We start from the raw sequence: 13,095 nt of genomic DNA, 5'->3' as shown, positions 1-13,095 counted from the left end.
CTGGCTTCTTTACTTCTTCATAGGGTCTTAAACTGGGAGATCTTTTGTCACCCTCACTCTTTATTATTACTGCAAAAGTCTTAACTAGATCTCTAAATATGTTGAATTCGAATGAAAATTTTATTCCTTTTACTATGCCTTCTAATGGCCCACTAATTAATCATTTGGTTTATGCAGATGATATTGTTATTTTTAGCAGTGGAAATCGCAAATCTATCAAGTTGATCATGAAGCAAATTAGAAGATATGAACATAGTTCTGGACAGAAAGTTAACAACAAAAAGAGTTACTTCCTCACTACCCCAAAGACCTCTGCTACAAGAATCAACAGACTTAGAGCATGCACTGGATTCTTGGAAAAGGAATTTCCATTTATCTATTTAGGATGTCCAGTTTATGTAGGATGGAAAAGAAGCGAATTTTTTGACCCCATGGTCAGCAAAGTGGTGAAAAGACTTAATGGGTGGCAAGGATAAATGCTTTCACATGGAGGAAGGATAGTCCTCATCAAACATGTTCTTCAGTCATTACCAACATACAACCTCAGTGTATTAGTACCGCCAAAAGGAATTTTCAAACTTCTAGAGAAACACTTTGCCAACTTTTTCTGGGGATCCAGTGGAGACACTAAAAAATACCATTGGAGTTCATGGATAAATTTGTGTTATCCAATAGAAGAAGGAGATATAGGTATAAGGAGAATGGAAGATATAAGTGAAACATTAGCTATTAAGAGATGGTGGAGGTTAAGATCAAAACCCTCTCTTCTAGCTAACTTTTTAAAGCACAAATATTGTATTAAAGCTCACCCAGTTGCTAAGCAATGGGCATCTGGAGACTCACATTTATGGAAAAGTATGATTCAGGCAAGAAAGAAGGCAGAACCCCGTATGATTTGGCAAGTTAACTTAGGCAATAGTAGCTTTTGGTGGGATAATTGGACATGTGAGGGTCCATTGTTCTATAAAGTCAATGAAGCTGCAAAAAGTGCCAAAAGAGCCAAAACAATGGTGAGCTCTTTCATAACTGAAGGGAACTGGAATACATGCAAGCTAAGGGAAGTACTCCCTAACCATTTGGTTCAACAGATCCTTCCTATTCATATAGGGAAACAAGACCGTAAAGATCAAGTGATCTGGGACCTTACAGACACAAGTAAGTATACCAACAAATCCACATGGAATATGATAATAAGTATCAAAGAAAAGAACCAGTACTTGAGCAATATATGGCACCATAGCATACCCTTCAAAATATCCTTTTTTACTTGGAGACTATGGCAAAACAAACTTCCATTTGATGAAGTTCTCAACAGATTTGGAAGGCAAAACATATCCACTTGTAGTTGTTGTATCAATCCAGTAAATGAATCCATGAAGCATGTCTTTGTGGAAGGAGAGGCAGCTAAGAAGGTGTGGAGCAATTTTGGAGGTCCCATGGGCATATCTTTTCAATATGGAACCATCAGATCAAATATAAACTCCTAGTGGAAAGAAAAATTAGCCAAGGCAGTTCATAAGGTGGTTCTACAGATTGTCCCAATCATAGTATGTTGGGAGTTATGGAAACAGTGGTGTGCTTGTAAATATGGGGATCAAAAAAAGTTTAACGTGTTTAAATTGAATCAACAAATAAGTTGGATGATCCAGGCAGCTATTAAGAAAGCCTTCCCTAAAGTTAATATGACATTACCATGGGTCAAGTTTTGCGACAAAATGTTCAAGCTACAACCTGTTCTCAGAAGCACAATAGTGTGTTGGGAGATGCCAAAGTCTGGAACACTCAAACTGAACACTGATGGAAGTTATACCTCATCAACAAATAATACAGGGTTGGGAGGTATACTAAGAGATTGTAAGGGTAACATGATAATGGCCTTTTCCCAGCCAGCCAAATATAGTAACAATATCATAGCAAAAGCACAAGCAACTAAAATGGGTGTAGAATGGTGTATGTAGAATGGCTATAACGATTTCACATTAGAACTTGATTCCTTGGAAGTCATTCAGATGATTATTGACAAACAAGCCAACAATTACAAGTTGCTTCATATTATCATGGACATCTCTCAAATATTGAGTCAAGCTAATGTCAAAGTAAGTCATTGTTTTAGGGAGGCTAATAGTGTTGCGGGTTATCTAGCAAAAAGAGCCAAGAATAGTCAACAAGGCTCCTTTTATTACACCTTCGAAGACCTTCCTAGAGGTGCGAAGGGCCCCTTTATGTTGGACAAATTTCAGATGCCTACTATTAGGCAAAGATACGACAAGGCTAATTTCTTTGTTAGTTAGCCCTTTTTAGTTAATGGGATGGTTGAATAATTAATTTATGCTTTAAGGCCATCCTTTTTTTGAAGGACAATTGCTTGTGTGTGTTGTAATTTTGAGGTAAGGTCAAGTCCCCCTCTTGTTCTCTTTCTCATGAATACAACTACACCCAGATCACTGGGAAAATTTATAATAATAAAAAAAAAAGCTATAAAGAACAAAAATTTCAATGAGAACAAAAACCAGGATTTCGTCTACCAATTTCAAGAACAAATTATCTGAATCTAGACTACAATTGCCTAGATGACTCCTCAGAAATCTTTAGCTATTGGCGAAGGATAGACTTATTAAATCAGGCAAACCATCCTAGTAAATTAATTTAACTGCAGCTATTGCTGATAGTTATAACTTAAGACGACAGCATCAAACACCGAAAATTAAAAAAAACAAGAATAATCCTGAAAGAAACCAAGAATTAAGCAAATTGACCAAACGGTACCTTCTGAGATTCCTCATTCATGATTCATTGTTGCAAAAACCTTACCTTTCATAACAAAAGATAGTCTACTCTTGGGATATCAATACAATCAAGTGGAGCATTATGCGCTGATTCTGCAGCCTCTGGAGCTCCAATGGAAGCATGAAGACAAACAAGAACAACCCTAGTGGCAGCCAAAACTATTACTGTTTGACCAGATTTAGCTGAGTGCAAAGTAACCCTTATATGAACATGTGGGAACATCTGACAACATACAGAGAAATTACTCTCCTACACGTATTCTGAGAACAACTGATGTAAGATATCGCCTAGCTATGATTTGTTAATTTTATACTCAAATATTCCCACACAATTCATTTAGGAAATGGAAATTACAAAAGAACGAAACAAAGAAGAAACATCTACCAGCACAGTTCAGGAACTGACTTTGAAAAATTAGGTACAATTAAAGAACCATCAAGGCGTCAAAGAACAAACACTGTTATTAAATCCTCATCCGTGCAAATTGCTGGTATATATAAAGAGCACACAAGCTCATAAGAGTGAAACATATTGATTAAATACGAAGAGAATAAACTAAGTTGCGAAGCCAGAGAGATGAAGCAGACCAAAGAACCAAAAAGCACTGACAGGAAAGGAGCCAAAAAAATGAAGTCAGCAGCCTCAAAGGAAGTAACAAGAATGCAATATTATTGAAGTAAATTGATGTAACAGCCCGCGAGCAAGGGAAGGAGAAATAGAAGTAGCCAAAGAAAGCGAGCAAATCCAGGAAGACGGACGCTGAACAACAAGAAGGAAAAGAGAACATGACGAAGAGGTGACAGGCAATGCAAGTGTAAAATGGCTCATGTGACCCTCCAATAAGCAGGTACGTCAGCACCGAGAATGGTAACTAAGAATTTTCAGTAAGATAAACTTTTAAGCACGGGGAAGAAATGAAAATCAATAGAAAAATGACCAGCTTTTCGATCAATATATAGCAACCAGTGCACAGCATACAGGCCTTACCCTCACAGAGAAAATTGCAAGTTCTAGAACTACCCTAGGTGGGCAAGCAGAGATGTCGACAGTAAACTCCCTGCTTCGAGGAAAATTATATCATGTGACACATACATAATTTGAAATCAATTGACAAACAATGTAAAAAATGCTGGAACAAGAGGAATAAATGGTCCTCCAACAGTGACCAGCCGAATTACCAAAGAAGAAACTCAATCCAAATAGCAAATAAATGATGCCAGGCTCAGCCAACAATCAGATTAATTTCTGAGAACACAAATTACCTGTGATCTTCAAACAGAGCTAAAGGCACGATCTTTTTATTTGAGAAGTAATATCTCAACCCACATTTTTTTCTACATATATAATCACTGACAAGAATCAGAGAGCTGCTTTGAAGATTGTAGAAGATGAACTCATATGCTAAAGAGCCACGTTAAGACGAGGATTCAGAAGAAATGTCAAAAAGTAAAAGAAAGATATTCGACTTGAGAATGAAAATGGAAAGCACTGAACTATATTTCAAAGATTGCATGCCCATTACAATCTCTTACGGAAGTTAAATAAACCTGAAAATACAAAATGTAGCATCGTAAGAGCATATAAAGAAATATTGAACAAAATAAACCATGGAAATGGGTTACAACTTAAGAGCCGCTATTGCTTCAGATTTGAAGTCAACCCTCAAACTCAACACTCTTCTAACCTCAGCTGGAGTAAGTCTCCAGGTCATGGGTCCTGAGTTTTCACCCCAGAAATCCAGAATCTCAGAGACCTTCTCCAAGTTTAATATTGTAGCCATTTGGGTTAGACGAGCAAATTTGTCCCTAACAGTCCTCTGGGTCATGTTGGAGAAGTAGCTGACAAGAGCTCGAACATCTCTGTCAAGCTGAAGACCTCCAAGTTGACTGAATCTTTTTTGCATCATGATAACCTCAAGCCGCTTAACAATAAAGTCAATGACCAGATGCACAAGAGAGTCATAATTGTTAGCAGTCATTAATGGCTGAAGCCAAGCCACATTGCTCTCTACGGCATGGAGAAGCCTTTGAACCCATGGGTCATTTACCTCGTTGTCAGCATATTCAGATTCTGACAGCTCATAGCTGATTGTTGCAGCAGTATCCAACACTGGCCGGATTCGAGGTGTCACAGTAGCCACTAATTGTTCCAAGCCAATATTCAAGGCCTTCTTAAAACCATTGCTCATCTCATTCAATTCAGATAAACAGGATTTGACCCTCTCTCTATCTGCTGGCGCAGGAAACACCTGACAATGCAATCCAATTAAGACTAGCAAAAAGGAACAAGGGTAGCAAAAAAGAAGAATAATCTAATAAATGGTAACTTCTGCATAGGATTTGAGGTTATAATTCATTCTGAAGGTAATCTCAAAAAGCACAACCACTTTAACATTCAAAGATTAAAGGCAAGAGATGAATGTAACAGACAATCATTCTAGATTTCAACGGTATTTGAGAAATCAAAGAAAAAAAAGAGTAACCTACACATGGGTATAATCCCAGATTCCCAGTGGAATCTAAGGTTATATATGGGTATGACTTTCAACGGATTCTCAGAAAGCACAATAGTTTTCATGTCGCAAGACTATAGTATGAAATGCATGAAACAGAAAATCATTTCATAATTCAATGTCCAATTTACTTATCACCCAGAAAAACAAATAAATACACCAAAGAAGTACTAGCATACATGAAGGCGAGCAACCAAATTACAGCTTTACTTATTCGCCTCTTAAAAAGCAGATGCCACATTCATAAACTAGATTAACATTAAACAATAGGAGGGATCAATACATGAATTTAGGACCAACCTCAGCACATTGTTCTTCAATCTCATGCCGTAGTTTCAATGCATACTCACTGCTCACATCCATATTATTCAAAGCCGTGGCGATCTCCGTACCAGTCTTTTGCACAGCAACGCCACCAGTGAACAGCTTTGCTCCAAGATTAGGCTCTCTGACCTTCTGCTGCAAAGCCTCATTGAACTCACCACCCAACAGACTTACAGCACTACTTAACACTGCAATCACGGAGTTGATATTCGAAGTGGATATGGACCTCCGACAACAACTCTGCAGAACATAGAACACATCGTCGACCATGGAAGTTGTGAGACTATCAAACACGAGTTCATCAATTTTTATAGCTTTCCTCACATTCTCAACCATGAAGTACCCCTCCAAGATCACATAATAACCAGTTATATCTTGGACAACCTTACTGAAATTACCACTCCTAAAAGTCTTAGTGGCACGGGGACCTAATTCGGGATCAACAGAACTCAAGCCTCTAATCTTTGATATCATATACCCAGTGTAATCCTCACCCAACTGAGTCAAAGACAAGATCTCTTCCAAATATACTTCAATCTCTCGAGGGTCCGGTCCTTCAACTCCAACAGATAACAAATTACTCTTATAAGAATTAATCTCAGAAGTCACTTTAGTTAGTTTCCTATACTCCATGTACTTCTTTATAATAGTGGAACCGCGAGAATCGCACTCTTCTTGAAGTTCACATATAGCATAAACAATGCCATCCTCTCCACACAAGCTCCTTAAAGTTTCATCATTCTCTTCAATAGCCAAGACAATATCTTTGAATAAATTAGTCAAACAGGACACAAAATTAAGCTGGTTCTGACCTGGCCCCTGCTGATCGCTCATCATTTCCACCAATTGCTCGTACTCGAGGCGCGATCTCATGGCGATAACCTTCTTTAAATAGGCCACGTAGACTTGCAGTCCCTCCTCCTCCAATCCCAGCGGCGAATACAGCCTGATGAACCGCAAAACAGTCGAATGATCCCGCTGATCCACTGCGGCAGCCAACTTCCGGCGAACAACCCCTTCAAGCTGCTTCTTGGAGGCCAAGAGCTGGTCTCTCTGGTCGGAGGCAGCGGAATCCTTGTACTTAGCGTCAAGTTGGAGGAAAGTCTGGACGTAATTGGCGGCAGATTCGAAGTCCTCGGAATCAAGCGCCTTGCGGACGCCGTCAAGGCAATTAGAGCGGTGAACAATGGCATCTATGCGAAGGAGCGTGTCGTTGACGCGCGATTGAGCAAGATCGAGCTGGCGGACTTTGGCGCTTACTTGATCGGCTAGGAGAGAAGTGGAGCTGACGTTGGATAAGAGGTGATCGGCGTCGGCTTTAACAATGTCGAGCACTTGAGTGGATTTTTGGAGGCCGGAGAGCTGCTTGTCGAGATCAGTGCGGTGGGAGAGGATTGTGTCCAGTTCTAGATCTAGGGCTCGCTGATAAGCAATGCACTCGTGGAGAAGACGAGTCATGGCTCCAACGTCAGTGAGGTTACGCACCTGCTCCAACGCCTCCGATGTCCCGAATTTCAAGGAAGATGAATCCATTTCAGACAAGGTGGTGTTGCCATCGTCGGATTCTCCTCTCTGCGCCGTCGACGACATTTCCTGTCCGGCCAGATGAAAACAGAGGTCTCTTTCTCGAAAAGAGCCGAAGACGTAGCTAAGGGATTTGTACTGGGGTTATTAATTTGATTAACATAATATATTTAGGAATTGATTTGGAGAGGGATCAGTGACGTTACTTGGTATCCAATTGAATAAATTACTATGGTGCTGAATTGTGAGTAAAATTATGTAGAAACTCATGTTCCTCTGGAAATGAAAAGAAGAAAATGGGAATTTAGGGGTAAGAAGACCAAAAAGTTAAGGCATAGATTTCCTGGATAACTATAAGGTAGGAAATTTCTATAGTAAACTATTACATCATATTTATTATAAATTAAAACTATTTAAAATATTATTATTTATAATTATCTTTTATATTTTATAGCAAAATATATATTTATAGTATACACTACCATATAGGCGTGAAATATGTTATTTGTGATTTTTCTCTCTCTTTCTTTCAGTTAAAACACATTCTCTCTCAATTCACAATAAGATTTTTCTTCTTTCTCTCTTCACGATATCTCTCTCTCACAGCAAGATTGTAGAAACAAATTTCTCAGAATTGATCCTCGACGTTTTTGCTCCAAAAGTTCGTGGTAATTGATAAAACTTTTGGCCGGTTCACGCCAAATTACTCTGTCATTCTTCTTTATCTCTTCACTCTTTTTTTTAATTTTCGCCATTGTTAGATTTTGAGAAAGAAACTTCAAATTTCGTCTTCAATGGTTGATTCAACAACTCCGAAGAAGGTTACACGAGGTATACCCACTAAAGCACTCAATTTTGATCGTCGGCGTCAGAATCGTCGACGTTATCATCCACTATTGGCTTATCCTCTTAGGCGAACAGATCTGGCCATGGCTACGCTGGAGAAGATTTGAGGGCTGAGTTTTTGTTCGTCTTCATTTTTAGTTTTAATACAATATATACAGTATTTTACTTAGTCGGAAAAAGCCATCTCCGGCGAACTTTCTTCTCTTCTTTGCATTTTTAATCATATACGATGAACTCAAATACGTTGTATTTTTATATAAATATATTATTTTTCACCTGTATGTATTCCGACGGTCTGTATTTTTTGAATACAACCGAATATCACCGTGTTTTATGAATTTTTGTTATTTGAATACAGTCGAATTGAATACAATGTATAATAGTGAATAATGAATATATGTGAATTGAATACAATGTATATAGTCGAATTGAATAGAAAGGTATACACCTTATTTCTTGATTACGTCACTGTATTTATAAATACAATCGCGCGAATACATGGAATACAACACAGTAGCGGCGAAATTTATGTAGAATTAATTTTGTTGAGTTAAATTAGGAGTAATACATGCTAATTGATCCTCTTTCCGTTATTAAACAGCTGGACTCACCTATTTTTAGGCAAATTTTGCTACTGTATTCATGAATACAATAACGCGAATACAACGAATACAGTCACACAACTGGACTCCCCTATTACTGTATTCATGAATACAGTAGCGCGAATACAACGAATACAGTCGCATAGCAGTGAAATTTATGTAAAATTGATTTTTTGAGTTAAATTAGGAGTGATACACGCTAATTGATTCTCTTTGTGTTATTAAATAACTGGACTCCCCTATTTTTTAGGAGAATTCCGCTACTGTATTTATGAATACAGTAGCGCAAATACAATCGCACAGCTGGGCTCCCCTATTTTTTAAGGCGAATTCTGCTACTGTAGCGCCAATACAACGAATACAGTCACGTAATAACTAAATAATAGCTATAGGAAGTAATTGTGTATATGGTAGCTATAGGAAGTTAATAGCCACTAAACAATAGTGGTTTCTGAAAATTCCTCTATAATGTACATACATTCTTCTCAACCTACTGCTCAGTTAGAGCCGTCAATATGGGTTTAGCCCATGAGGCCAGCCCAGCCCAGCCCAAGTCAGCCTGATGACCCTTGAGGCTCGATCGAGGCTGGTCCTGGGCCGGACCGTGGGCCAAAAATTGATTAAATTTAAATTTAAATTTAAATATTTAATATTTAAAAAACGTAAAAACTAAAAAAAAAAAAAAAAACTATTAACTATAACCTCCTTTCTCCAACCCTAGATTGTTCATTTACCCTTCTATATCAACTAGAATTTAGATTTTTTATATGCATGCAGTATGACAAGATTAGTTTTTCTTTTACTTAATTAACAATGAACTAGGAAAGTTTAAGTGGCCAATAATAATTTTTTTCAAAAGAAACTATTACTTTAAGTGGCCAATGATCAATTTGGTTACTTTAATATATTATTAATAATTAAACTGCTCTTCAGTATAGAAAAAGGTTAAGTTTTAATACCCAAAGAAAATTGACAACACTAGCAAATGTTATGAATTTTAAAACATTTATGAACTATAATGATGAAATCATGAAATGATGTTAAACCTAAATTAAAAAATCTCAACGTATAAACTTATTGAAGCAATCCCTGAACCCGAGAAAAGTGAAAGAAATGTATTAAAAAAATATTCATGTAATGTTAAAACAGAAGAGCTAGAGATATAGAGAATTTGCATTTCAATTACGAGATTCCTTGCCAAATATCAAGATTCTTATACGCTCTAAACAAACAGAAATTGTTCATATGATTAAGATACTTTATCATGAAGATAAATTTAAAGATATAAAGAAAAAAAAATCTAAAATAATTGATGGGTCGACCCGCCCTAGCCCGCGCCCCTCTTAGGTCTGGGTTGGACTGGCCATTTTAAGGCTCATTTAGATGGCGGACCAGCCCGCGCTAACCCACCAGATTTAAAAGCTCGCGAGGCTTGGGCTGGACTGACCCATTTTGATAGCTTTAACTGCTTTGTTGATTAGCATAACAATTTATATTATATACAATTATATTGATCTTATTGGTTTTTAATAGAACTTGTATTTTTTTTGTGAAAATTTATATAAACATATTCATGATACTTGCTTGAGATCTAATGTTTAATGTAATTATTTTGGTATCTCTCTCGATCCTAACAGGTATAATCCAATATTATTGAAATGCTTTAATTTTTTTTACTCTTTCACTTTCACAAGTGAAAATGTATTATGTAAATCTTATCAACAATTATTGAATTTGTTGATTAGTATGATCGTGAAGGACTTCATCAAAATTATAAAATTTCTTTTAACATCCAAATATGAAAAGTACTTATAATTATTCTTCTAGCCTTTAAATCAAAATATACTAGATTTCAAGCTTTAATCCATTTTATTATTAAAAATAAATTTCTTCTATAATTTGTAGGAGTATCACTTATTGGTTTTTGGTCTCTAGAAGTACTTGAGTATTATATAATCTATATAGGAAAAACTATTTAAGAAAGTACATAATGAAAAGAATTTCAAGAAAAATTAATCTCTTTATGTGCATATATGTGCGTGTACATTTTAAAAGCAAGGGGTTTTCCTTTGCAACATTGAATATATGTATATAAGTATCTTATTTTATTTGGATTCATCAAAGATTTAAAATGTTTGTGCTTTCATAAGTTTCTTCTTGTTAAAATCTAAAAAGAATATTTTAAGAAAAACAATTGTATACGGGTAAAATCGAACTCAGGATTTGACCGAGCATCCAATACGACAATTTGGGATCGAGAGATGGTGATAAAATCTCAGAGATCGGTTCTTGTCTTGCCGAATTAGCCACCGGAACCACCAGACTTGCCTTCAAGTTTACCGAGGTCATAACCGGTCCCGGTTATAACGGTCTCAAGGAAATTATTGCCAGCTTATCCGACAAGGGTCCGAAATTCCCGTAACTAACCGAACATTACGGCAAAAATCACGGAACATACCAAAAAAGTGGGACCAACAATCATCAAATCAAGGACTATTTACTTTTTATAGAACAATAGAATAATACCCTAAAAGTAGGGCTCCTTTAATATATAAATGGGACCTGGCGACTCATGAAACGGCATTGTAACATATAATCATACGCAATACATTACCGTTACTCTTTAAGTTTTGATTCTTTGGTGTCTTGCTATTGATCAAAGTACATTCAACTCAAGGGCAGTCAACTTTCCTAGGCTGATATAATCCAATTCGTGTGGTTTGTAGTTAATTTATTGTTATTTATTTCAATTGCTATCAAGTTTATCGTTTAGTATCAAATTAATCCGCATATCCGTTAAACCATTAACAAATTCAATTGTTATCCGATTTTGAGAGTAAACAGTTTAACGCCCACCGTGGGGCTGAGGATAATAGCGGTAATTTAATACAAATCATCATAATACACCCCATTTTACACTTGCACTTTGAAGTATTTCTGATTTCAGGTCAGGGTCGGAATGTCAAACCAACAGTTTGTCCCTCTAAACATAGACGCAGAATCCGGCCACCATGGCAGGAACAACAATGCAGCTCTCGGTAACGAAGCAACACCGGTCGATCTTGGTAGAATCCCGGTGGTGGTTCCCATTGACGCCTGTTCGCATATGGCCATCGACACAAACCAGCCCACCGAACCCGAAAACAGTGTGCGCGGGGAAGTGCATTCGATTTCCCAAAACACACACAACGACGAAAATGATGGGATCAACCTGCGTATTATCCTCGAAATGCTACAGGATCAACAGACGGCGATAGCTCAATTGCAAAGCCAAGGTCGAACACCGAGCAAGAATGAACCAGAGCTCCCTCGGGAAGCCATCCGCAGGAACGAACCAACCTCGGAAAGAACGAGCGAGAGTGAATCGGGGACTAATCCCGAAATCATGAAATTGCTCGAAGAATTGACGAAACGGATAGAATTAGGGGGGAAAAATCGAAACCAACGATAAAAAGATAGAAACCTACAATTCCAGGGTCGACCAAATCCCGAGAGCACCCCCAATACTGAAGAGCTTGGATTCCAAGAAATTTATTCAGAAACCTTTTCCCCCGAGTGCTAGGGGTGTTCGCCGGTCGGTACGATACGATATTTAGACATTTCAGTTTGGTATAGTCGGTATTCGGTTTCTTAAAATGCAATACCAATACCGTACCTAATTAAATTCGATATGGTTTGATTTTTCTCCTTTCGGTTTCGGTTTGGTAACTTTGATTTATTCGGTTTGAATACTAACTAGTGCATAGAGTTATAGCATGTAATATTCTAAATTAAAGTACTCAAAAATACAAAACTAAAAATATTTGTTGACAAAAGTTTTGTCCAAAACTAGCAAATATCAACCCAGAGAGAGAAAATTGTACATAAAAGAATAAATGTGATCATTAAAAATATTTTGTTACTTGCTTAGAGTTAATTGATGAACTTAGAGAATAAAGGAAAGTTAAAATTTTAGATTTTTATATTTATGTTATAATTAATAATATGCGTATTGTTCAATATAATATATATTTCGGTACGGTATCGGTATTTCGGTATTTTATTTTAAAATAACAAATACCATACCTAATACCAATATTTTTTAAAACTTAACCAAATACCATGCCGAATACCAAATTATCGAATACCAAATACCAAAATTTTCGATTTCGGTATGGTAATTCTGTATTTGCCAAATTATGCACAGCCCTACCGAGTGCGGCTCCAAAGTCGATCCCCAAGAAGTTTCGCATGTCCGAGATTCCTAAGTACAATGGAACGACCAGCCCAAATGAGCATGTGACCTCCTATACATGTGTCATCAAAGGGAACGACTTGGATGATGATGAGATCGAGTCTGTCCTGTTGAAACAATTCGGGGAGACCCTATCGAAAGGAGCTATGATATGGTATCACAACCTGCCTCCCAATTCTATTGACTCGTTTGCTATGCTTGCAGATTCCTTCGTAAAGGCACACGCTGGGGCTATAAAGGTCGAGACCAGGAAGTTAGACCTTTTC

At 37.2% G+C, this 13,095-nt stretch overlaps 1 protein-coding gene across 2 annotated transcripts; it reads right to left on the bottom strand.

Annotated features, from left to right (window-relative positions):
* Positions 1-4,260: 4,260 nt before the first annotated feature.
* Positions 4,261-7,484, bottom strand: LOC104112998 (conserved oligomeric Golgi complex subunit 4). 2 transcript variants are annotated; one of them, XM_018776640.3, is made up of 3 exons: positions 7,354-7,484; positions 5,600-7,216; positions 4,261-5,035 (listed from the first exon to the last, which is right to left on the bottom strand). In XM_018776640.3, exons 2-3 carry the CDS (start codon positions 7,211-7,213, stop codon positions 4,406-4,408), a joined length of 2,244 nt encoding a protein of 747 aa, XP_018632156.1. In that variant the 5' UTR covers positions 7,214-7,216; positions 7,354-7,484; the 3' UTR covers positions 4,261-4,405. The 2 variants fall into 2 exon arrangements, with proteins under 2 accessions (XP_018632156.1, XP_009621357.1); XM_009623062.4 differs by lacking the exon at positions 7,354-7,484 and having other exon boundaries at positions 5,600-7,347.
* Between the last annotated feature and the right edge of the window lie 5,611 nt (positions 7,485-13,095).

This window comes from Nicotiana tomentosiformis, chromosome 11 (genome assembly GCF_000390325.3).
Source record: "Nicotiana tomentosiformis chromosome 11, ASM39032v3, whole genome shotgun sequence".
In the NCBI taxonomy this organism is placed as follows: domain Eukaryota; kingdom Viridiplantae; phylum Streptophyta; class Magnoliopsida; order Solanales; family Solanaceae; genus Nicotiana; species Nicotiana tomentosiformis.
This window is presented reverse-complemented; position numbering and strand designations above follow the sequence as displayed.

Bases quoted from the DNA above. Each gene is read 5' to 3' on its own strand.
- LOC104112998 (XM_018776640.3), bottom strand. From the start codon at position 7,213: ATGTCGTCGACGGCGCAGAGAGGAGAATCCGACGATGGCAACACCACC. The intron at 5,036-5,599 runs GTTGGTCCTAAA...TTGCATTGTCAG, and splicing joins TTGAAGAACAATGTGCTGAG to GTGTTTCCTGCGCCAGCAGA.